We start from the raw sequence: 27,159 nt of genomic DNA, 5'->3' as shown, positions 1-27,159 counted from the left end.
AGTATAGCATGTCCTTAAAAAGTGACACAAAAAGGTCATAGTATAGTATGTGTATAAAACTGACATAAAATGTCATAGTATAGTATGTTTTTAATAAATGACAAAGAAACATCATAGTATAGTATGTCCAAAAAATGACCCACAAACATCATAGTATATGTCTTTAAAAAAGTGGCACAAAATTGTTATAGTATAGTTTGTCCTTTAAAAAGTGACACAAAAAGGTCATAGTATAGTATGTTTAAAAGAATGACACAAAACTGTAATAGGATGGTATGTCTCTACTAAATGACACAAAAACATCATACAATAGTATATTTTTTAGAAAGTGACACAAAAATGTAATAGTATAGTATGCTGAAAGAAATTACATAGAAACATCATAGTACAGTATGTCCAAAAAATGACCCACAAACATCATAGTATAGTATGTCCTTAAAAAAGTGACACAAAAAGGTCATAGTATAGTATGTCTAAAAAAATGACACAAAAATGTCATAGGATGGTATGTCTCTACTAAATGACACAAAAACATCATAGAAATAGTATATTTTTTTAGAAAGTAACACAAAAATGTAATAGTATAGTTTGCTGAAAGAAATTACATAGAAACACCATAGTACAGTATGTCCAAAGAAAAAGGCCCACAAACATCATAGTATAGTATGTCTTTAATAAATGACAAAAAAAACATTGTATAGCATGTCTTTAAAAAGTGACACAACATTATCATAGTATAGTATGTGCAAAAACATGACACAAAAAATGTCTTAGTATAGCATGTCGAATTAACTGACACAAAAACATCATATTATAGTATGTCGTAAAAAAGTGATACAAAAGACATCACAGTATAATATGTCTAAGAAAACAACACAAAAACGTCATAGTATAGTAAGTGTTTAATAAATGACATGAAAGACATCATAGTATAGTATGTGTATAAAATTGACATAAAATGTCATAGTGTAGTATGTCTTTAATAAATGACAAAGAAACATCATAGTATAGTATGTCCAAAAAAATGACCCACAAACATCATAGTATAATATGTATTTAAAAAGTGACGCAATAAAGGTCATAGTTTAGTATGTCTGAAAGATGAAACAAAAAATGTCATAGTATAGCATGTCTAAAAAAAAGGAGAAAAACAGCTTAGTATAGTAAGTTAAAAAAAAATGGCCAAAAAATGTCATAGTACAGTATGTCTTTAAAAAATTACCCAAAAAGTCATAGTATAGTATGTGTATAAAACTGATACAAAAATGTCATAGTATAGTATGTCTAAAAAAATGACACAAAAATGTCATAGGATGGTATGTCTCTAATAAATGACACAAAAACATCATAGAATCGCGTATTTTTTAGAAAGTAACACAAAAATGAAATAGTATAATATGCTGAAAGAAATGACATAGAAACACCATAGTACAGTATGTCCAAAAAAAATGGCCCACAAACATCATAGTATAATATGTCTTTAAAAAGTGACACAATAAAGGTCATAGTTTAGTATGTCTGAAAGATGAAACAAAAAATGTCATAGTATAGCATGTCTAAAAAAAAGGAGAAAAACAGCTTAGTATAGTAAGTTAAAAAAAATGACACAAAAAATGTCATACTGTCAATAGCATGTCGAATTAATTGACACAAAAACATCATATTACAGTATGTCCTAAAAAAAGTGATACAAAAAAACATCACAGTATAGTATGTCTAAGAAAACGACACAAAAACGTCGTTGTATAGTATGCCTTTAAAAAACTACCCAGGACGTCATAGAATAGTATGTGTTTACTAAATGACATGAAAGACATCATAGTATAGTATGTCCTTAAAAAAGTGACACAAAAAGGTCATACTATAGTATGCCTAAATAAATGACACAAAAACATCACAGTATGTCTAAAATAAAAACGGCTTAGTATAGTAAGTTGAAAAAAATGGCCCAAAATTGTCATACTATAGTATGTCTTTAAAACAACATGACAAAAAAACATCATAGTATAGTATGTCCAAAAAAATGACACAAAAGTGTCATAGTATAGTATGTTCTAAAAAAAAAGTGATGCAAAAAACATCACACTATAGTATGTCTAAGAAAACGACACAAAAAAGTAATTGTATAGTATGTCTTTAAAAAATTACCCAAAACGTCATAGCATAGTATGTGTTTAATAAATGACATGAAAGGCATCATAGTATAGTATGTCCTTAAAAAGTGACACAAAAAGGTCATAGTATAGTATGTGTATAAAATTGACATAAAAATGTCATAGTATGGTATGTTTCTAATAAGTGACACAAAAATGTAATAGTATAGTATGTCTTTAATAAATGACCCAAAATGTCATAGTATAGTATGTGTATAAAACTGACACAAAAAGGTCATAGTATGGTATGTCTTAAAAATGACAACAACAACAAAAAAAAAATCATAGTATAGGTTGTTTAAAAAAGTGACAGAACTTCATAGTATATTATGTCTAAAAAAATGAGAAACACATCTTAGTATAGTAAGGAAAAAAAACAGACCCAAAATGTCAATATATAGCATGTCTTAAAAACACTTAGACATGCTAACATCATAGTATACTGTAGCATGTCTAAGAAAATGACACAAAAACGTCATTGTATGATTATGTCTTTGAAAAAAGACCCAAAATGTCATAGTCTAGTATGTGTTTAATAAATGACATGAAAACATCAGAGTATAGTATGTCCTTAAAAAGTGACACAAATTGTCCTAGTGTAGTTTGTCTAAATAAATGACACAAAATTATCATGGTATAGTATGTCTTTAAAAAAAGTGACACAAAATGTCATAGTATAGTATGTGTATAAAATTGACACAAAAAGGTCATAGTTTATGTCTAAAATAATGACACAAAAAGGTCATAGTATTGTATGTATCTAATAAGTGACACAAAAAAATCATAGAAGAGTATATTTTTTAAAAAGTGACACAAAAATGTAATAGTATAGTACAACTAAAAAATGACACAAAAATGTCATAGTATGGTATGTCTTTATTAAAAGACAGAACTACATGATAGTATAGTAGGTCTTTAAAAAGTGAAAATGTCATAGCATAGTGTGTCTTTAAAGAGTGATACAAAAATGTCATGTCTTAATAAATTACACAAAAACATCATATGATAGCATCTTTTGTTAAAAATGACCCAAAATGTCATAGTATAGTATGTATATAAAACTGACACAAAAAGGTCATAGTATCGTATATCTTTCAAAAGTGACACAGAAACGTCATAGTGTAGTATGTCCTTAAAAATGTGACACAAAAATGTTATAGTATAGTACAACCAAAAAATAACACAAAAACATTGTAGTATGGTATGTCTTTAATAAATGACAGAAATACATGATAGTATCATACATCTTTAAAAAGTGACATAAAAATGTCATAGTATAGTATGTCTAAAATAGTGACACAAATCACAGCAAGAGGGTTCCTGGTACGATCCCAGGAGGGAGCCCTTCTGTGCGGAGTTTGCATGTTCTCCCTTTGTCAGCATTGGTTCTCTCCAGGTACTCCGGCTTCCTCCCACAGTCCAAAGACATGCAGGCTAAGTTAATTGGTGACTCTAAATTGCCCATAGGTGTGAATGTGAGTGTGAATGGTTGTCTGTCTCTATGTGTCAGTCCTGCAATAGTCTGGCGACTTGTCCAGGGTGTACCCTGCCTCTTGCCCAATGTCACCTGGGATAGGCTCCAGCCCCCCAGCGACCCTCAAGAGGTTACAGAAAATGGATGGATGGATGTCCAGAAAAATAACCCAGAAACGTTATAGTATGTCTTTAATAAATGACACAAAAACATCATAGTATAGTATGCTAAAAAAATGACATAGTATAGTATGCTAAAAAAATGACATAGAATCATCATAGTATAGTATGTCCAAAAAAATGATCCTCAAACATCAAAGTATAGTATGTCTTTAATAAATGACAAAAAAAAGATCATTGTATAGCATTTCTTTAAAAAGTGACAAAAAATTGTCATAGTATAGTATGTCTTTAAAAAGTGACACAAAAATGTCACAGTATTGTATATCTAAATGAATGACACAGAAACATCATATTATAGCATCTTTTTTGAAAAAAAAGATGACACAAAAAGGTCATAATATAGTATGTCTTAAAAAATGAAAAAAAAACATCATCGTATAAGTTGTCTAAAAGAAATGACACAGAACTTCATAGTATAGTATGTCTAAAAAAAAAAGAGAAATACATCTTAGTATAGTAATTAAAAAAAAGAAAAAATGACCCAAAATGTCAATCTATAGCATGTCTTAAAAACATGACACAAAAACATCATATGTCTAAGAAAATGACCCCAAAAGTCACTGTATAGTATGTCTTTGAAAAATGACCCCAAAAGTCATAGTATAGTATGTGTATAAAATTGACATAAAATGTCATAGTATAGTATGTCTAAAAAAATGACACAAAAACATCATAGTATAGCATCTTTTTTAAAACGTGACACATAAAGGTCATAGTATAGTCTGTGTCTAATAAATGACATGAAAATATCAGAGTATAGTATGTCCAAAAAGACCCCAAAATGTCACTGTATACTTTGTCTAAAAAAATGACTAAAAAACATAAGAGTATTGTATGTCTTTAAAAAATGACACAAAAATATTATAGAATAGTATTCCCAAAAAAAAGACCCACAAACATCATAGTATAGTATGTTTTCAAAAAGTTACACAAAAATGTCATAGTGTAGTATGTCCTAAAAAAGTGATACAAAAAACATCACAGTATAGTATGTCTAAGAAAACGATGCAAAAAAGTAATTTTATTGTATGTCTTTAAAAAATGACATGAAAAACATCATTTTAAAGTATGTCCTTAAAAAGTGACACAAAAAGGTGAAAGTATAGTGTGTGTATAAAATTGACATAAAAATGTAATAAATGACACAAAAACATCATAGTATAGCATGTATTTAAAAAAATGACACAAAATTGTCATAGTATAGTATGTGCAAAAACATGACACAAAAATGTCATATGGCCTTTCACAAATGTCATATTTCACCGGCTGCACAATTAATGGAAACGTGCAGATAAATGTGTATAAAGAGTAAGTGCCTGGCGCACCATGTCTGCGTTACATAGCAACGGTGACAGCGGAGTCCTGAGGGAACTATTTTTGTTGGCGGAAGACAAATAAAATGCTTAAATTATCTATTTTGTCCTCATTTTTCAACATTTTCTTATTTTCTCACTGTTGTATAAAAGCAATATCACACTCGAGCTCGTGATGTTGTACTGTGATATCGTCACGGCTGTGATTCGGTTGCGGCCTCGTGCCGAAGATATCATAGCATAACATCACTCCCTCTCGTGTGATATTGCTTAATTATACTATGCTTTTTTCATGTCATTTTCTTAGACATACTTATAATATGATGTTTCTGTGCCATTTTTGAGATATAGTATACTATGAAGTATTCTGTGTATTTTCTTTTTTTAAGACATACTGAACAATGACGTTTTTGGCATTTTTTAAAGTGATACAATACTATTATGTTTTTTGGTCATTTTATTTAGACAAAGTATACAGTGACATTTTGGGGTCTTTTTGGACATACTATACTCTGATATTTTCATGTCATTTATTAAACACATACTATACTATGACGTTTTTGTGTCACTTTTTAAAGACATACTATACTATGACATTTTAATGTCAATTTGATACACAGACTATACTATGACATTTTGGGTGATTTTTTAAAAACATACTATACAATGATGTTTTTGTGTCGTTTTTGTAGACATGCTGTACTATGACACTTCTGTGTCACTTTTTAAGACATACTATAGTATGACATTTGTTTTAGACCATGACGTTTTTGTGTCATCTTTCAGACATACTAAACTATGACCTTTTTTTGGGTCACTTTTTTTAAAGACAAACTATTATATGATGGGGTTTTTTTTCTTTTATTTATTTAGACAAACTACACTATGACATTTTTGTGTCATTTATTTAGACATACTATACTATGATGTTTTTGTGTCACTTTTTTAAAGACATACTATGATGTTTTTGTGTCATTTATTTAGGTACACTTTGTCTAAGAATATGACACAAAAACGTCATGGTATAGTTTGTTTTTTAAAAAAAATACAAAAACATCATAGTATGGTATGTCATTAAAAAAAATACACAAAAATGTCATGGTAAAGTTTGTCTTAAAAAATGTACAAAAAAAGGTCAGAGTATAGTACGTCTAAATAAATGACCCAAAACATCATATTATAATATGTCTAAGAAAATGTCATACTATAGTATGTCTTTAAAACATGACACAAAAACACCATAGTATACTGTAGAATGTCCAAAATAAATGACAAAAGTGTCACAGTATAGTATGTCTAAATAACCAACACGAAACATCATATTATAGTAGGTCTAAGAAAACGACACAAAAACGTCATTGTAAAGTATTTCTTCAATAAATGACCCAAAATGTCAAATTATAGTGTATGTTTAATAAATCACGTGAAAAACATCATTGTATAGTATGTCCTTAAAAAGTGACACAAAAAGGTGAAAGTATAGTATGTGTATAAAACTGACATAAACATGTAATAAATGACACAAAACATCATTGTATAGCATGTCTTTAAAAAAATGACAAAAAATTGTCATAGTATAGTATGTGCAAAAGCATGACACAAAAATGTCATAGTATAGCATGTCAAATTAACTGACAAAAATATCATATTACAGTATGTCCTAAAAAAAGTGATTCAAAAAACGTCACAGTATAGTATGTCTAAGAAAACGACACAAAAACGTCATTGTATAGTATGTCTTTAAAAAATGACCCAGGACGTCATAGTATAGTATGTGTTTAATAAATGACACAAAATGTCATAGTATAGTATATCTGTAATAAATGACACAAAAACGTCATAGTATAGCATCTTTTTTAAAAAGTGACACAAAAACGTCATAGTATAGCATCTTTTTTAAAAAGTGACACAAAAACGTCATAGTATAGTATGTATTTAAAAAGTGACACAAAAAGGTCATAGTATAGTATGTCTAAAAAATGACACAAAAATGTCATAGTGTAGTATATCTAAATAAATTACGTGAAAAACATCATAGTGAAGTATGACTTTAAAAAATGACTTAAAAACATAATATTATAGTATGTCTAAGAATATGACACAAAAATGTCATAGTATAGTATGTCTTTAAAAAATGACACAAAAACTGCATAGTAAAGTATGACTAAAAAAAATGAAACACAAAAACTTCATAGTACAGTATGTCTAAAAATGACACAAAAATGTCATAGTATAGTATGTCTTCAAAAAAATGACACAAATACATCATAGTATATAATGTTTCAAAAATGACACACAAATGTCAATGTATAGTATGTCTAAAAAAATGACAAAAAATGTCATGGTAAAGTTTGTCTTATAAAAATGACAAAAATGTCATAGTATAGCATGTCTAAAAAATGGCACAAAAACATCATAGTAGAGTATGTCTAAAAAAATGACACAAAAACGTCATAGTAAAGTATCACATTAGAAAATGAGAAAAAAAACATCATTCTATAGTATGTCTACAGAAAAGACACAAAAACATCATAGTAAAGTATGTAAAAAAAAAAAAAAGACACAAAAACGTTATAGAATAGTATGTCTAAAACAATGACCAAAAATTGCCATAGTATAGTATAGTATGTCTAAAAAATGACACAAAAACATCATAGTATAGTATGTTTTTTAAAAAATGACACAAAACTTAATAGTTAAGTATGACTTTTAAAAAAAAAAGAGAAAAACGTCATAGTATAGTATGTCTAAAAAAAAAAACATAAAAAAAACGTCAAATTATGTTATGCCTTTAAAAAATGACACAAAATTGGCATAGTATAAGTCTAAAGAATTGACTCAAAAACGTGTAGTATAGTAAAAAAAAAAGGCAAAAAATTATAGTAAATACAAAAATTACACTAAAATGTCATTGTATAGTATGCCATAAAAAATTGCCATAGTATAGTGTCAAAAAATTGCTGCATTACACACATCACAAAAAAGTCATTGTATAGTATGCTATAAAGAGTCATAGGTTATAAAAAAAGTCTACTACTACTGCTACTACTACTACTACTACTAATAATAGTAATAAATCTCACTCACCTCTTGTGGAATCACATGAAGATACCTCCATAAGAAACATTCCTCTGTCATCATCACAATATTAAAAAATTGCATCTAAATATACTATTTGTTTTGCGAACCAATGTCCCCATTGCTCCAAAATTCACAGACATAGCTGTAAACATTTTTCATTTGAACTACTTTTCGCTTAAGCTGTTTACAATGAGGTCTGTGGATCTTATAATGTTGGGCACCAAAGGGACAAGAGAGCCAAACGCTTTCAAACACAAGTCAGTCTAGTGATCAGCATGTTGTGATTACAGTAGAAAGTGGATAATAGTGAAGGCCCTTTATATCAAAAGCTACATGGTTATGAAAGAGAAGAATGATATCATCACAGTTCATAAAAAGATAGCTTTATTGCACAAGGTGTTGAGTACTCTTTTTTCTGTTTTTGTTTGTTTTCATAGAAAAGAAAATGTAGAGTTAAACACAAGCAATTGCAAATTGAAGCAACGTTTCCCCATAAAAGTTTAAGGAACAACCTCTGCATTTTTAAAATGTTTTAATTAACCCCCTTTTTAAATTGTTCAATTCACCATTTCCCATTTTCTTTTATAACCAGCAAAATTTTCAGAACATGCAATGCTGCTGTCCTCCCCCGAAAAAGTGGAGTAGTTAAAAAAAAAAGGCAAACTCTAAATCAAGCAACCTGTGACAAAGAAAAAAAGAAAAGGATTAAAAAAATTTTTAAAAAAAAAAAGGAGACAATGCAACCAAATGTCCAGTAAAAAAAGAAATAAATATTGTTGTTAACTATGCATGGTCCACTCTGACATGTTTCAACTGGTCCATAAATCAAGATAAAGCAGTGTCTGTATAATTCTATAGTTTTTCATTAAGTCCTCTTCTGTTTCATTACAATAACTTCAGTTCAAAGTTTACATTGTGCCCTGGTTTCTAGTGAAGATGTCGAAAATAGTACTCATTTATACAAAACACTTTCCTATGTACACGAGTCTTCTATTATGGAGTAGAAATAATGTTGTATATGTGGGCAAGGGGTACAGTGAGAGGGGAAGATCTGATTGGTTGAGCAGATGTGGGAAAGGTTGGGGAAGTAGCACATGTGAAGTTAACCTCATGAACACAGAGTCTGAGTCAGTTTGAAAAGTATGTTGTTGTATATTAAGAAAAAAATCCACCCTAAGTTAACCATTAGTCATTGAAATATGGCAGATATATGTCCTAATGTTAAGACAGGCTGCTGCCAAAACATCAGCATGCTACCATATTCAATAAGGGGGGAAAGTACTGTACTATAAAGCACTGGTGTACAGTATGGTTACTAATTCCACACAGCAGTATGGTTTGCAAATAGCCTCAAAAGCAAGCCAAAAAAGGGTCAACATCTGGAATTATTTAATTGTTGCCTAAAAAATATTTCATGATTGTAGGAGGACAAAAACAAAGTCCAGAAGTCAGGATTGTTCACCAAAGTACTCCTGCAATACTGTGTGAAGTTCACATAAGGCTGTTAGAATTCAATACACAAAAATACAAAAAAATACTCTATATAATATTTAAAATATGTACTGGGAAAAAATTAAAGGAATAATTTGACATTCGGGAAATATGATTATTTGCTACAGAGTAAGATAACAAGATTGGAATAGCTAGCTTGGCTCTGTTCGTAGGTAACAAGAACCACAGAGCTCACTAATTAACACGTCATATTTAAATTGTTTAATCCATGCAAAGTGTCTGCTGGTTGCCTGGCAACCTCACAATGAGGACAAGACTTCTCCTGGCTGAACCACACCTTAACATTTTTACACTTTTTTGTACAGAATATTTTTATCTAACGCTCAGCAAAAATGCAAATAGGCATCTTTCCCAAAATGTAAAACCGCTGTTTTAAATGTTACATATTGTTAATATTCTCTGTTACGATCAAAAAGTGTCAGAGGGTGGACTTTTCTTTAAAGGTATACATCACATACACTTTGAGCAAACTGACAGTAGATCGGTGTTTTATAGTCGAGGCAACTTCACTGAAGAATTGGGGGAAAGCAGGTCGGACAGGAGTTTGTTTCATCACTCCATCCAATATCCATACAACTGGAGTAAGGAAGCCTCTGTTTTTGGTTGCTAAAACAGGCCTACCCCATTCCCAAACCCTTGTTTTACTGAAAACAAGTTCTTGAAACATAAAGGCCAAAAGGAAAGGCATCATAACCAGTAGCAACAGAAAGCTAAATTAATTTCTCTCCTGTCTAGTTTTAAACTTAAAGGGAGCACTAATACATATATGAGGAGATATAATCGTTACTGTGCGGTATGTTTATTGGCCTGCAGTCCCGGAGTTTGGGCAGGACTCGCTATGACACAGATAAGAAACAGAAATACTCGTCGGTCTGTTTGTCTTCATTAATTATAGTCAGGTAATGGCATTGAGTTTGTGAACACACCTTTGGAAGGTACAACACAACATATTACAATAGGCTCACTTACTGTATAGGCTGTCCTTGTTTTACGGTTTTCTTTTTCAACACCACACTTTCTGCACTGAGCCATAGACCACAGTTAACCAGCGACACAATCTCACACTATAGTTTGACTTTACTGTGCTTGTCCTCCCAGCTGCGACCCGCTGCACAGGTGCTGCAGCCGGAACATTTACAAAATCACAAGGGGGGGTCATTGTATCATTCCTCAAACCTCAGTTTCACCATTTAACTTTCGTTCACACCGCCTCCTGTCTCTCCAAGATCTCCCGTCCATGGTTGTGCTACCCGTTTAAGCCTTCCTCTTCTTTTTCTTCCTTCCTTCTTGCAGTTTTTTCACTCTGAGCGATTGTCTTGTGATCTTTTATATATATTTTCAATTAGAACGGCTTTTATATTTCTCTGCTTTTTTCAATATTCATATATTTGCTATATATTTGAATAGAAATATATATGTACATACTTTTGAAAACAAACATATATCATATCTTTTTTTCTATTGCGAGAGCCCTGATGTTACGTTTTACCATTGCAAAACATTTGGAGCAACTCTTTTTTTGGAACGATCTTTGTTATGGGATTAAGCTTTGGGAGAAGAAATGGGAAAAAAAAAATCATAATGAACTCAAACTTGGCAGATACAGTACCATGCATAAAGCTAAAATAAATTTCAGTGAGGTGGAGGGACTTGAAAACACATTTTTTAGTTTTGAAGACCACTTATTTCTCTCTGCTATGTAACCCCCCTCTCCCCGTTTCCCTAATACAACTGCAAACTCTATCAACACTTGATCTCTCTCTGTCAATAATCTCAAAGTCATTGTCCGGTCATAAATTCAAGATCACTTCATACAAATATGATTTTTCTTGTATACATCATCTGAATAAATTTGCTGCATGTTTGCAACTTGTCATTGAACGTCAAGTAGCATTTCTGCCTGTCTGTGCATATTAGACCTCTTCTCTCAGTCTGTCTGTCTTTTTAACTAGCCGGTATGCTAGCAGTAGGTCACAGTGACACTGTATGGATATGATGGGGCACTGGGTGCGTAGGAGTGAAGGTGGGGAAGGATAGAAATGGGTAAAATGGGTACAGGTAAAATGAGTTAAAGAATAATGGCATTGTGGCGCCATGGTGGATCATAAAAGGGTATCTTCCTTTGTTCTGAGGAAGCAAAAGAAATGAACCTCTTTCATCTGTAATTGCTCTCCTTTGAACCCACTCCCTCTTCAAAATTTCTCGTCCTAAGCAATGCTGTCAATCACTCTTAATAAAACAAAGTTCAAAATGCTGGTCCAAATTAGGATCATAGTGTTACATTGTCAGCATCATCATTGTTACTATCCCCGAATCCCCTTTCACAGGTACAAAATTAACAGTGAAGGGGGCGGGGGGTTTCAGTTATGACACAGACGTCTGCCCGAGAGGTCAGCATACAGATTGATTTTAAAAAGGTCCACTGTTGGTGTGTGCCTGCCACATGTATACATATATATATTTACACATATACACCCACACGCACACACACGCAGGCTTGTGAAGGTTTCTGTTACTTGGATCCATTCTAACTTTTTCTTAGTGCACATGAGATTATATTTCCATCATCAGAAAATAAACAGAAAACTGATGGAAAAAAAAAAAAGTTTGGATTCATCTTTCACTTGATGATGCTTGACTCTTTTTTTTTCCTCTGATTTGAGTCTGTTTATAAAAGCATCAATTAAGACCACTATGCTGTGTCATCCATTGCATGAATAAGAAAATTCTCCACATCTCAAAACTGGTATTGAGACGACAGTCCTTCCACTGCCTCTAATGTGTGAATCCATGATGGAGTAACCTCTCAGAGCCAGTGTAACACCAAGGTTGGTGGTTTATGCATACAGTAAAAGCATCCTGCCATGGCACAATGCTGTGATATGAGCTCTTCTTCCATCAGAGAACAGAAAAGTAACATATTTAAAAACCTAAAAACCTCAAAAACTCAAGCAACCTGGTTCATTCTACGACTGTCTTGATCCAGAAAACAAGACAGTGCACGTGGAAAGCATTTTGTGCATTAGTACTGTGTCCTTACCAGAAAATGAAAATATGAAGTGAACAGATAAATCATTTATGTTTTGGCAAGTGATGTCCGGGGTGATGAAATTAGGGATAGAGAAAGATGACACAATAATAATAGAAAGCAATCAGGCAGAAAGAAAGGCAAACCCCTGTGCTGTGGAGACCCAACTCTGACCCCTTCATACAGTAGTGTCAATGGGAACCCAACCAGCCCCCTGCAGCCTGGCACAGCGCAGGCACTGACGGGTCAGCTGTGTATGTGTATGTTCCTCATCCCACTTTTCCATAGAGGCTCCAGGCAAGCGCTGGCTTGACCAGCATTCTATTAGGAGTTACAGTGACAAGCCGCAGTGATGGCAGGCTACACCAGTGTGTATGACTTGGAGTAGGCCCCTGCCCCTCCATCCCTCTGCTTCTGCAGTCTGCCTAAACCCGAGGAGCTGCTCTCCAGAAGAGAGTCTCTGGATCCTCCCATCTTGGAGGAGGATGAGGAGGCACCTCCAGGAGTCCCTCCCGTGGCACCGGAGGATGATGATGCAGCAGCTGCAGCAGTAGCAGCAGCAGCTGCGGCTGCACTCTGGGCCACTGAGGCAGAGGAGCCTGGCATGGTGAGAGTCCTCTGGGGAAGTGTGGAGCTGCTAGAGCTAGCAGACGCTCCCCCACTACCTCCACCACAGCCCCCTGTTGCTCCTCCAGAGGAAGCCCCAGAGGAAGTGAGGTTGGAGAGGCCAGAGTGGCCCATGCTTAGGGCCTGCTGCTTTGCAGAGTCCATAGTCACGTGACGGCCCTGGGTGTGGTATGCCCTCTGGGCCAGGCCACGAATAGAGGCTTCACGTGGTGGAACCACTGGACATGGGTCATGATGCTCTGACTGCTTTCGGAAGAAGGGATCTGACTTCATGTAGAGGGGTAGGTTGCAGTAGTCACCTGGAGGGGAAAAGTTCAATTTAATGTGACTGCCAAAATCTGCAAAAGTCAAAATCTATGGCTGATAATCATGGTATAATGTTATGAAACTGCACATTTATCTACACAGAGGATTGCACTGGACTAACAGGTATATTTGCACACATACAGAACATTACTTCGCCTCGAAACTTAATTGTTCATGTGTATTTGTATATCACTGTATAATAAAAAATTGTATCTACAATTGTTTTACGACACCCTTTTTAATATATTTTCTCCAGATGTCTGGTCTTATTTTTCTATTTCTATTGCTGTTATTTATTTATTTTGCTCCAGTGACACCAAATCAAAGTAATAGTGCACATTAAGTGGGTCAGTAAAGTCTGATTCTGATTTATTCATAATGCTATTTCAACTATATTTATAGCCATTTTAAATTCAAAATGCCATTTAAAAAAGAATTCTTGAAAAAAAAAAAAAAAAAGCTCTGCAGCAACCACTCACTCTTGGCGCGGTGTGGAATGGGCACAGCTACATTCTTGCCACGGTCATAGTCCTGGGGTTTGGGTGGCGAGGCAGTGAAACGGCAGATACCAGGCTCTGACGGTGTGCTCATGGATGTCATGCTGTCTGCATTGTCATTGGTACCTGTGGTCATCTGATCAGATGAGCTGTCAGAGATAAAGCACTCAGTAATCTCAAATTTGGCATGCTGCAGATGCTCCTCTAGCTTGGCATGCTCATATGCTCTTGCCAACTCCTCGTAGGTGGAGGAGGCGCTCTCTGTCGACACCATGCTGTTCCGACCCTTATCTGTGAAGGAGAAAGGAAAAGAAATAAAGTTAAGCACATTTTTTTCCCCAGTTGTACAAATGCTTTTTTGAGGTGAAGCCCACTGCAAAAACACACTCTCCTCCACAGTGGAAGAATAGGCGCACTTCTATGTGCATGTTAATGGCTGTAAGTGTCATTTCACCCATGTGCCAACCTGTGTCCTGTGAGAGGCTGGCACTGTAGCTGTCACTCTCTGTGACAGTGATGCCATGCTGGGAGCCAACTGTGCGCCAGTCTGAGGTGAGAGTGCGGGCTGGCGTGGAGGCCTGACACTTGGTCAGAGTCCACTGACTGGAGTAGCGGTTCCTGATGCTGTGGGCTGACTTAACACTCTTCCTCGACACTGGGTCTGGTGGTAAGTGGATGAAGAAATAAGATGGATGTGCATATGAACAGAGGATGTTTAAAGGACTACTTCACCTTCACCCTTCACCCTGCATATCAGTTAGTCATGGCGTACTTCCTTGGATTTGTGAAGAAAGCATATTGATTTATTGATTGATTGGCGACTACATTAAAGGCATGTGGGAAAAATACAGCTTTCCTCACAAATTCAAACACATATGGCATGACCTATTGATTTACAAGTGGTCGTTTTGTGGGTGAAGCACTCCTTTAAAGCCAGGAAAATGAACAAGCAATTGCAAAACAAACGTCTTATCTTCACATTCTACACTACACACTACAATACTAGTTCGTTTGGGCTTTTATTGATAAAATGGACAGCGAGAATCAAGAGCACTTACTGGTTCCTGGTCTGATGTCTGACATGTCAATCAAAGGACCGGTGTTCTGGATAAGGGCAGGGTGATGGACGGAGACGCCTGTGCAGAAGCTCTGAGGGTTCCCAGTTTGGTTGAACTCTGTGTCTGTCACAGGGATAGTGGCTTTGTCCTCACCTACAAGACACAGAATAAATTATTTAGAAAAGCTGCTGTTGCAGATTTTAAAAAACTAATGACTGTAACTCCATAAAGATCATCTGATCCAACACTCTCACACAGACACATGAACACGCAACTCTCTCCTCCTCTCACCAATTTGCTTGATGCCTTCTTTGTCCTCGATTAGCAGCTGCACTCTGGGGATGTCGATGTGTAACCGTGGGCCCTGAGGAGGTCCCTTTACTGGGGTGTCAAAGCTGCGGTTGTTTTTACTAATCCAGAGATACAAGAAAGCACGCACACAAACATTCACAGTTAAAAAAAAAATAAAAAAATGTGGATTTGTGAAATGAATTTGAGGTTACAATGAAGTATAATACAGACAGATTTTATGAGAAGGATTCAGAAATAGCAGTCTTACCTGATCAGCATCTCTGCAAGGCTTTTGGCATCTACAGAGAGCAGAGAACGTCACAAATTATTTATTCCTGACACACAAATCAATCTTTTAAAATAAATGCAACTCTCAAGACTTCATTCACAATTCTCTCTGAAGTCTCCTTCAGGAGTCTCTCGGCTTTGTTCTTCCTGCCAATGCCTTCCTACCACTTGTCTCCTCTCCTTTTACTTCTTCCCTTACCTCTGAGTCTCTTCAGCCTCTTTTCTTTGCGTTTCTTGCGGATTATGAAGAGCAGCGCAACACCCAGGGTGACCAGGATGACAGGACAGCCAATAGAAAACAGCTTCTTGACGTCATCGTTTTTTTCCAGGGGGGATTTGATTGGTGGAATTGTGCCTGCACACAGGAAGAGCAGGGATTAGTTACTGCACTTTCACAACATTAATTAAAAGTACCAAGTGTATTCATTTTCTTTTTAAAGGAAGCAGACAATACCAAAGAGAGTCTACTCACTGCCATCATAGTCCAGTGTTGCAAACTGGGAGCTTTGGTTGCCACAGCCAGCGCTGTTACAGGCTTTCATCTTCAACTCATACCAGGTGGCCTCACGCAGCTCTGCCAGGAACACATCTGTGGTGGCATTGGTACGTACATTCTGCCATGCCCATGTACCTGCATCAAGCACACATACCAATGTCTGATCTCTGCTGATTGGTTTCCATTAAAAGATGGCTTGGCTGCTAACAATACATTTCTTTGTCCCACATGCAAACTTTTCCTATTTGATTTATTACACGATATCTCAAAATATTATGCAAATTACAAAAGGAGTGGAAGAGAGGGAGGACTCACCTTTTGGTCTAAACTCGAGTGTGACAGCACTGATTGGACAGCCACCACTGGCCCAACCCTGCAGGTTGAGGCGGGCGTGGCTGGAGTTAATGTGAGTGAAGACAGGCTGATCCTTGTTGAACTGGGGTTCTGTAAAAGGAGCAAAATCATCATGTATTGTCTGTCGGTTCAGATTATTACTGTGTCATTTAACAGGTAATTGGGGAAACATAAGACAACATAAGCAGACGTATGTGTTGACAGTGTGCACATGTACAATAGCTTGAGCAGGTGTAGCAAAAATATGTAACTAAATCTATTAAATATCATTTAATTATAATCATAAATATGCAAATGCTTCACCCGGTCACTGGTAAAACACAGTAATCGTCAACTGTAATATAAGACATGATGTTTTTATGATCAGTTGTTGTTATTCAAATGGCAACGGTAAATGTGAATGAAAGTCCCAGAGCAATTCACTGCCTGTAAAAATCCTTTATGAGCCACCGTGGGTATAACGCAAGATGTACAAAGACCTGAATTTTGATCTTTTAGGAGAAAACAGGAACCCTTTTGTGTCTGCAGGTTTAAAAGTCTACCCTGTGTCGGAGCGTCGGTGGCTTGGTGGTGGAGCAGGCGCCCTATGTACAGGGCTGTTGCCGCGGCGGCCCGGGTTCGGGTCCGGCCTGTGGCCCTTTGCTGCGTGTCATCCCCTCTCTCTCTCCCCCCTTCACACTCAGCTGTCCTGTCCATTAAAGGCAAAACATGCCCAAAAAAATATCTTTAAAAAAAAAAAAAAAAGTCTACCCTGTGTCGATATAAAGGGTCCAGCATGACTTTTCCCCTTAATATACCCCTGCTGATTTCCATCATCATCAGTTCCAGGCTTCTCACCTCGCCCATGGGTCTTTGCCTCAATGATCTCACTGATGCGTCCGGCTCCAACGCTGTTCTTTGCAGCCAGCTTCACTTTATACCAGGTGCCACAGCGCAGGTTGTCCAATTTGAAGGAGCGTTCAGTAGAACTGATGAACACATCTTTCCATTCCTCTGTGTTGTCCACCGAGTACTGCAGCACGAAACCTGCATACACACAAAAGAAACACAATAAATATTATTTTATTGCTTTATTACATAATTTTCTTTCATTTACAGATAACACCAAGAACTCATTTTGCACCAACCTTAGTACACTTTATGACATTGGTACCTTTACTGTCCACAAGATGGCAGTGTCACACTGTACTTCTTTTCCCCAGATGGGCTCCGATTGGAGGACAGTCTAGCTGCTCTCTGTCTATGCCGCCATTAGTTACCTACAAACCCCAAGACTGGGATGGCGCTGACTGAGCATCTATGCAAATGAGGGTATGCAATGTGGTGACTGTTTTTATAATCAGCTGCCTTGGAGAGCCAACTCCCTGCTGCTCAGAGACACTTTACATCTAATCCTCCATCTCTGTCTGTCTTTCCTTCTGTCCGTATATAATCATGTGAATGTCTCCCTCTCTGTGTTTCTTTGTACTCTTTGTACCATCCTTTTTCCCTCCCTATCTTTTTAACAGATGGTGCGATAGAGTCCAAAACATTAGAGGGGTTAACATGTGCAGATCCTGCTGTGTTGGTTTAGAAGTTTTATAGTCACCCTCTGTCACAGAGCAGAGAGAACAGTAAAGGAACAGCACAATAACACACTACTGTAGAACAGAGGAGAGCATAGCATCATTTGTCACTGCAATTTCACATGCTGCAAAAAAGGCCTCATAACCAGCCATGCTAACATGTTTTATCTGTAAAGGACTATTGTGCAGAAGCCACTGCAGTAGTGTTGCAAAATAGATGCTTGATGGGGACTGCTGACACTGTGCAGATGGCTCCACAGACAGACAGACATTCTGGTACACACACCAGATATGCAGATAGGCTTCACTGATGTATGAGACACTGGATGATGTATGCAAAATACTGGTTTGGTGGACCATCAGTATTTGAAGCTGCACACTCAACACATTACATTACATTACTTCCTGCTTGTGTGTGTGTAATGCATGCTTTCTCTGGGACTTCCTGGCAGGATGCGAACCCACATGAGTAATAGGGCTGCAGCTAACGATTATTTTCATTGTCGACTAATCATTTTATCGAAAAATGCATGAAAATGTTGAAAAATGTTGGTCTGTCTCTCCCAAACCCCAAAATTATGTCATCTAATGTCTTCTGTCATACTCATGCCAAAGGGTTTTAGTTCACCGTCATGGGAGAGTGTGTAAAGCTGCCAATATTTGAACATAAGAAGCTGCAATAAGAGTATTTTGAGGTACTTTTATAGTACTTTTCTATGAAAAATGACTCAAACCGATTAGTCGACTACTAAAATAGTCACAGATTATTATAATAGTCGATTAGTCATCGATTAGTTCAAATCGTTGCAGCCCTAATGAGTAATACAAAACATTATATTGTTCCAGCTTATGGCAGCTTTAAAATATATCTGACCTAATGGTTTGACAAATGTGATCTCATGGCATTTCTTCTTCAGACATTTCTTCAGTAATGACGTGGGTGCAGTTATGTCTTAAAGAAATACCTTATCCCCAGAATGGTCATTTGTATATCAGTTACTCATCCAGTGTAACAAAATGAGGAATATCCAAAAATTGAGAAAATTCTTGATAAACTGAAGTAAAATAGAGCTGTGTTCACAACAGCAAAACTATATTAAAACAAAAACGCATGTGTTTAGGAGGTATTGAGTGCATGACTGGATGAATTAAATGTGGATTATACTGCACAAGCTATGTGAGAGTTTGAAAATTGATTTTTTTGCTGTTAATTCTCTCCATTTCTGGATTCCTCATTCACTGTGGAAGCATTCGAGAAAACACAAGGCTTTCTTCATGAATTCAAAGTAATACAGCATGGCATGGGTAATTTATATACATGACAATGATTATTTTGGGGGTGAAGTGTTCCTTTAAGCCACTTGCTTTATAGCTTCATATGGGTATAAAGAGCAAAAAGGAGTCAGACAGATAACCCTGGAAAACCATCAAACTGACAAACAGCATGAATGAAGAAAGGGGATTGAAACCATGTTTGCATGCATGCCCATTCAGGCACACACACCATGCCTATCTTCACACAGAAATCACCAACAATCAGATAATCAAACAGACACACAGTTAAAAAGGAAACATAAAACCACAAGAAAAATCAATAAAGTAATACATCAGTATTCACACGAACAATGTCTCAGATAAAAGAGAAAGAAAAGACAGACAGGTGGTGAGCTAAGATCAGAAGTCAAAGGGAAATATTTTTCATTTGCTCACATTTTAAGCATTAACACAGCTTCATAAACTCCAGCGTATACCTTTAGACACGTTGGCTATGGACGAGACGAATGAGATGAGAGTATAAAGGAAGAAAGACATAAAGACAGCTTCTTGTGCAGGGCCACGTACCTCTGATAGAGCTGCCTCCATTGTCTCCAGGTATCCAGGCCAGAGTGATGGAGGAGGTGGAGGTGGTGGAGACGGTTAGACGAGGCTGGTCTGGAGGGACTGAGGAAGAAACACAAAGTTATCAGGTTCTTTTTGAGGTAAAAAAGTATTTATTACTGTATTTCAGCCAGGACAGCAGGCCTATAAGTGAGGTGCGCTTATAGCTGAGTGGACTAAATGAAATAACCTGAAACATGTAGGTATTTAAATTCTGATTCTTTTCCTACCTTGTACCAAAAGGTTGACAATGATAGTGTCAAAGCCCAGTGTGTTGGTGGCTGTGCAGGTGTAGTAACCAGAATCTTCAGCTTTGACAGAGCGCAGCACCAGTGTCCCATTAGCCAGAATGAGACGCTGTCCATCTAGAGACACTGGGATGGCTGTGTCCTCGCTGAGCGTGAGACAAAGAGAGAATCATGGAAGGATCTCATCAAAGACTCTTACTAGATTTTGACAACAGGTTATTTATTTTGTTTATACTGTTACTTAAAAACCAGAGAGCTGCAAAGCACTTTTTTTTATAAAGATGTACTACTTATATGAGATTATTCCAGCATATTGCCACATGAACAAATACCCATCTGCAAACAATATCTGACTTTCTCTTAAACCAACTGAGAGATGCATCAATACTAATTCAATTTTAGGGCCCTGACACACCAAGCCGTCGGCATCAGAGACAGTGGAGCCCATCGATGAGAGAAATCCCTCTGACTGGCAGTTCAACTAAGTGCACAGAAGAGAAATGGAAGTAAGGAAAGCAAACAAGTGACGAAAGCCAAGAGTACACAAGAGGAAACAAACTTATTATATTAGCTAAGATTTTTTTAGCCATTGAGCAGAAATGGTTTGGAATTGTATGCCGTTTACGGGCGCACGGTAAGTATCATGCTCTTTCAGCAATCTGTTTGTGCTGTTGATGTGCTAACTGGCTAACAAGCATCTTGAATCCGTCCTGGCGGCCTTCTAGTTTCCCTTTTTAAATGACCAATACATGACGACTACTGCTGCCTGTTGGTTTGAAATTGTATCATCTCACGCAGGAGCAGAGTGTATGTGTTAGTTGGCTGTTGCTGCAGTCTTTGTGGCGTGTTCAGGTGCAACTTTCTGGTCAAGATACAGGCAACACAGCTGTCTGCCTTTGTCACCACCAGTTCTTTGATGTCGGTTTGGTGTGTCTGGGTCTTTAAAGGTATCACAGCAGCACCATAAACATTTCTAGGAAGGATTCTCACCTGTCTTTGGTCCATTTTATAGTAGGTGTAGGTTCTCCTACTGAGCTACAGGGCAGCCGCACCTCCTTCATCCAAGGAGTAGTCACTGTGCCCCCAAATGACAGGATCTTAGCAGGAGCTGGTGGAGGATGAAGAGAGGAATGTGAAAATTAAAGGTTTATAGAGACAGAGCAATTGAAAAAAGACCATTAGAGCTATTGGCATTAACGCTTACACAAGAAAGGCAATGGCCTAATTAATGTCTACCAATCGGTTAATCTCGCCATTGTCAAATAAACAATTTTCAAACCCGATAAACAAATGTTGTAGAGGTTTCGGAATGTGTTGAATCAATACAGAAATGTGATGGTTGATATGCAATTGATTTGTTTTCCATTTGGGATTCTTTCAATAAAAACGATTTACTACTAGAGGGTGTGCGATGTATTTACCGTGACTCACACTTGGTGGGAAAGAAATCTGTGTTAAATGTGACATTGTGCAGCAGAGAATAGCATATAAATAAGAATATAAGAAAGGAGAAAGATTGAGCAGAGAGGATATGAAAAAAATATCCATCCATTCAGGCACATAACCCTCTTATTCTCTGTCACTCCCCCCACCCGCTCTGTCTCTCTTTCTTTCTCAAGCTTGGCATCTTAATGCAAGTGCTCTAGTGCACTTATGTTAAGGTTGAATGAAGTATTGAGTGGGCAAGCCTGGAGGACACTGCCTTTTACAGCTGCCGATCAGCTGACGCACCCACCCGTACGGGCGCGCACACACATATGCACTTGCAAACCTTTGCACCCAGCAGTCAAAGGAACGAATAGATACAGGAAAGGATAACATGGTGGGAAGTGCACTCTATTCATTCTCACTCCCTTTTTCTTCCTGTCTTTTAATCCAAAGCCTATTGATTTAACTGCCCTCTTCATTTTCTTAAACACTACGCCTCTCTATTGTCTTGTGTATTAGTTAGCTCCTGTCCTGCCATTTTCTCTCCTCTTTTTTCCCCTCCACCTTCTGTCCTCCCTTTTGCTCCCCCTCTTATCATTTCCCCGATTCAGGCCGGTTTATGTGTTGCCCTCTGAACTCTGAAATCAATAGCACAAGCTCTTAAACACATAAACAGGGGGAGAGGTTGAAAAATATGCAGAGAAAGGTTATATAGAGCAAGTGACAGAGTAAGAGGGAGATTATTTGCAGATTCACAGAGTCGTGAAGGATGTAGAGCAAAACATCCTTTAAAAACTGTATTTTTAGTTCATGGCATTGTCAGTAAGAGGCTTGAAGAGGAATATTAGCAGTGTTGTAACAGTTCCTAAGAGACAGAGACGGCAGAGAGACAGAAAAACAAGGACAGTGTGGTGTCATCAACCCAACAACCACTTATTTTGTGTTTTGGAGGTAAAAAACCTATCAGATGTGTTGGGTTAAATCTGGCTAAATTTGTTCGGAAAGTTAAAGTTTGCCACATAAACATGTTTCAAATGCATTCCAATTACAATATTTCAATGTAAAGCAGTGTGTTAATACCAAGCGGCAACCTACAAGTCTGAAATTGCAGTCAATGCAACTGCAATTCTTTGAATGGCCACTTGAGGCTTACTACAAAAGTGAGTCAGCAGAAATAAACATGTTTACAGCCTGGTACAAAAAATGGTTTTGGTCTCTATAGCTTACTTTCCCCTTCGTGACAGCTGTGCATGGGGTTAATTTTTATATAACTCACCTGTTTACATTTTATTAAGGCTTAAAGTTATGCTTAATTAAGGACGGGCCACTTTGAGTGAGTCTGCCGATTTTGTCCTTGAATTCTCAGTCAGATCCACCCCTTGCTCCTCCACAGCGCCAGCCCATCATCCAATTATACTATATACTATATTATATTATGTATTCACCTCTGGCTCCAAAAACAATGATGGCGGCAGCCTAAATGCAGAACTCAATGCTTCAAAACGGGAGTCCACAAACCAATAAGTGATGTCACGAGAGCTACGTCCATTATTCTATATAGTCTATGGTTAATATACTTTGAAATAGAGGCAATTGAAAGAGTACTCCATCTATTTAGCACTGCACTTCTATAACAATGTCAACACATGATGGATAGTTAAAATAAAAACCTTAAATTATGCAACAGAACAAGACATATCTTTTTATTTCAGGCATTCCTCCTCATTGTCAAAACCTGCCGCCTACATTATCCTAGATGCAACTTGAATGCAGACAGATCAGGTAGTGGTTTCCTGTGTGTTATGCTCGCATCAGCTAATGTAGCCTACTGCCATTAGCCTCAAGGAGATTAACAGTGGGCTGGAGGTCTGGTAAGTTCACTTCCTTTTAACTCCACGCATCCATTTTTGTTTAATTTCCAAACTTGTAGTCATACCCTGCATTGTAATCACAAAAAAAAATGGACACGGAAAAGTGCAATGGAGCGGTCATTAAAGTCAGAATTCTACCTCCAATCGGCACACATCGTGAACCATAAGCAGAAATGCCTTTTTAGCATTTATTTGACTTTAGATTTTATGTTGTGTTTGTGTAGTGAAACTTGATAGAAGACTTTGCGAGCATGCATAGCTCATCTCCATCCACACAAAATCAATGCACATAACAACTGTGTAGTACTGGCTGTGGTGATTCACACTACGCTTGACACCCATTTACACTTTTTTTTGAGTTGTATATACTTCAATGAGCAAAGATGGGCATGACAGTTGGCTTATTTTATGCGGCTTTCCTTAATGTTGATGTGGTAATTGATGTAGGTCTTGTGTAGATGCTTGCAATAGATTGCAGCATTCAACCCTAATCAACGCTGACTCTAGTGACGTCACGTGAGGCATATATAACACGGCACCCACTGGAGACACAAAAGGTTCTATACAACTTTCTCATTGCAGTAGCACTCCCATAGACTTCAACATGCACTTTTCTCCTTTACTGTGAATGCTGTTGAAAAGGTTGGTAAACAGTAACCTAGATGGCTGAAAAACATTCAGTTTTCAACCAAAATTTGCCCAGTTTGTACCCAGACTCCTAGGTGTCTTTTGTCTTGCAAATGAGCAAAATCATGTTCAGTGGGCATCCAGTCTCTCATAATGAATCTGCCTGTCACATTCAGGGACTCACCCTTGGCCGCTGGCTCCACAGTGACCTTGTCGCTGTAGTTACCCCGACCTGCAGTGGTGACAGCTGCAGCCCAGATCAAGTACTGCTGCCGGTGGTTGAGGTGAGTGATTCTGTAGAACAGCAGCTCTGGGTTGGCTTCATACTCGCTGGGCAGCTGGGGAGAGCAGGAAGAGGAAAAGGAAAGTGTTAATCTCGAAGGAACTGCAGGAGCAATATGTTTTATATTACAGAGCTGAGCACACTCCAAACATCTTACATGTCAAGAAATGTTATGTAAAAGTCCAGTGTGTAGGATTTAGTGGCATCTTGCAGTGAGGTTGCAGAACTGAAACGTCTCCCGTGTGCCAAGCTTGTAGGAGAACTATGGTGGCCTACATGAAAAGGGGGAATGGCCCTATCTAGAACCAGAGTTAGTCTAGTTTGGGCTGCTGTAGAACAACATGACAGACTCCGTGGAGGAAGACCAGCTCCATATGTAGATATAAACAACTCATTCTAAGGCAGTGGTTCCCAGCTGGCCACGTGGCCCACATTTTCCTTAGTCATTAGTTCAAGGTCCCCACAGCTTAATATATTCCGCGTCATACTTGTGTTTTGCTATGTTGTGGAGCTAGTTTGCTGTCTCCGTTAAGTAGCTGTCCATTATTCCCTCACTTTACAACAAGAAACAGCACTTCAAAATAAAAACTCCAAAATAAAGTGTGTTTTTTACAAACTCGACACATACGCAAGTCACTTGTGGTTCAATCAGAATGGACCTGCGACCCACCAGCTGGGAACCACTGTTCTAAGGTAACGAAAAACACAGCAATTCTTGGTTTCAGGTGATTGTCAACAAAATGAAAACATAGTTATGAATACTACCATTGCTACCTATAGATCCCCCTAAATCCGACATACTGGACCTTTGAGTATTGAAAATATTCTCAAAACAAAAAGATTTTCTCTGGGAACTGGTGGAATTTTGTGACATGATTAAAAAAATAAATACATTTTAAGGACTCTGTCTTTCATATCACAAAATCTGTGTTGTATCATATGTGCTAAAAAGTACAAAGTAAAATGTCAGGGATGCCAAAGACAAGATTATTTTGTCACTTTACTGGAGAGGCAGACGTAATGTGAGGGACCGAGTGAACATCACTGTAATGTGAACCAAGCCCTGTATTCTCTCCTTGACTCAGTACGACAGGCAAAGAGTGGAGGATGGGGATGAAGGTACAGAGGTTCCTGGGCATGTTATATTATGACAAGGCAAAAAAAAACCCTGCTCTCCTCCTTCCCTCCCCTGGAGGAGAGAGAGGCAAGAGGGTTGAATTGGGGGGGAGTGAAGCCCACTCCCTCTCCTCAGGGAGGGAAAACAGAGATATGAGACGGAGAAAGACAAAGGGGGACAGACAAATGAGTCAGTCGGAGATATCATGAACAGTCATACACTAATGAGGCCTATCTAGTGCAGGCATCAGTAATGACGGAGAGGAGTCCAATAAGCAGACGGAGAAAGAGGAACGGATACACACAAGCAAGCACACAAACACATACATGAATAAACTGACACACACAGACACACACATACAGTGGCATACATGACCTGGAGGTGGATGTGTAATTGCAGTGTGTTTAACCCAGCCATGTGTCTGCTGTCTAGACATATATGCATCACTGTCCCTTCAACACACACACACACACAGACACACACAAACACACACACACACACACACACTCGCACAGAAACACTCTTTTTTTACTGCCTGCCAGTCACTATTCACCTACCCACCAATTATACCCTTATTCCCTCAACTCCTACTCTTCATCTACTCCTCAGGTATCCCAACACCCAGGTACACACACACACACACACACACACACACACACACACACACAGCCCCGTCTGTTACTGTGCAGCTGATCTCAGCTATGTATAGAAGAATAGGAGAAAATAAAACACAATCACAAATTTAACACACGCTGCAAAGTAACACTCACTGCCGCCCTCCAAATCACATGTTTCACTACAGTTTGACACTGACTTGCGTTTCTGACTGACAGGCACTCATGCACACAGGTGAAATGAAGACTGCAATACGAGTGTCAAATGGTTTGAAGAGTTGGTAAATGCACAAGACCTGTAAAACCTGCGACGAAGACACTGCAGTGTTGCTGAGCTCTAGCCTGCTGGGTTGTTGTCTGCAGAACGGTTTATTCTGGGCAAATAGATTCCAGTATTCATGTTGTTTTTCACATTTATGAGCAGGCCGTCATGGAGGAATCCACTGGGCTTTTTATTACTTCCCTGTGTTCCCTGTTCATCATCCATTCCTCTTGTCTCCGTCCTTTTTTTGTATTTTCCTCTCTGCCTATCCTTTACCCCACTGCGCCATCCTTCCCTTCGCCTCCTGCCATCACTCTTCATCCCTCCCTTCATTTCCCTGCCCCTCTCCACATTTCCCTGTCATCCGTGGGCCCACTCCTTGCTTTTTCCTTCCATCTATCCACCAGTACCCCCCTCTGTTTTACATCCTCTCTGCATTTCTCCCCCTGACTCTCACGTATATCAATGTCTTCTTCTTCTTCTCCTCTCTGTACATGTGTCCCTATAGTCTCCACTGCAGGCAGTGGCATGGACGGAGGGATGGATGGATGGATGGATGGATGGATGGATGGATGGATGGATGGATGGATGGATGGGTGGGTGGGT

The 27,159-nt window shown here is 37.6% G+C and overlaps 1 protein-coding gene across 2 annotated transcripts in view; it reads right to left on the bottom strand.

Moving 5' to 3' along the window:
* Positions 1-8,576: 8,576 nt before the first annotated feature.
* LOC126407971 (cell adhesion molecule DSCAML1) overlaps positions 8,577-27,159 on the bottom strand; it is a 126,863-nt gene continuing 108,280 nt past the window's right edge. The window contains exons 22-35 of one of the 2 annotated variants that reach the window (XM_050073308.1): positions 24,462-24,615; positions 21,342-21,459; positions 20,334-20,497; positions 20,068-20,166; positions 17,498-17,686; positions 16,622-16,750; positions 16,283-16,441; positions 16,010-16,165; positions 15,791-15,821; positions 15,523-15,641; positions 15,232-15,384; positions 14,640-14,834; positions 14,156-14,464; positions 8,577-13,669 (exon numbers count right to left, since the gene is read on the bottom strand). In XM_050073308.1, the coding sequence (XP_049929265.1) occupies positions 13,104-13,669; positions 14,156-14,464; positions 14,640-14,834; positions 15,232-15,384; positions 15,523-15,641; positions 15,791-15,821; positions 16,010-16,165; positions 16,283-16,441; positions 16,622-16,750; positions 17,498-17,686; positions 20,068-20,166; positions 20,334-20,497; positions 21,342-21,459; positions 24,462-24,615 (2,541 nt within the window). In that variant the 3' untranslated portion in view covers positions 8,577-13,103. Of the gene's footprint in view, positions 13,670-14,155; positions 14,465-14,639; positions 14,835-15,231; positions 15,385-15,522; positions 15,642-15,790; positions 15,822-16,009; positions 16,166-16,282; positions 16,442-16,621; positions 16,751-17,497; positions 17,687-20,067; positions 20,167-20,333; positions 20,498-20,766; positions 20,833-21,341; positions 21,460-24,461; positions 24,616-27,159 lie in introns of those variants that run through there. The other variant, XM_050073314.1, reaches the window with a different exon arrangement.

The sequence above is a fragment of the Epinephelus moara genome, chromosome 2 (assembly GCF_006386435.1).
Source record: "Epinephelus moara isolate mb chromosome 2, YSFRI_EMoa_1.0, whole genome shotgun sequence".
Classification (NCBI taxonomy): domain Eukaryota; kingdom Metazoa; phylum Chordata; class Actinopteri; order Perciformes; family Serranidae; genus Epinephelus; species Epinephelus moara.
This window is presented reverse-complemented; position numbering and strand designations above follow the sequence as displayed.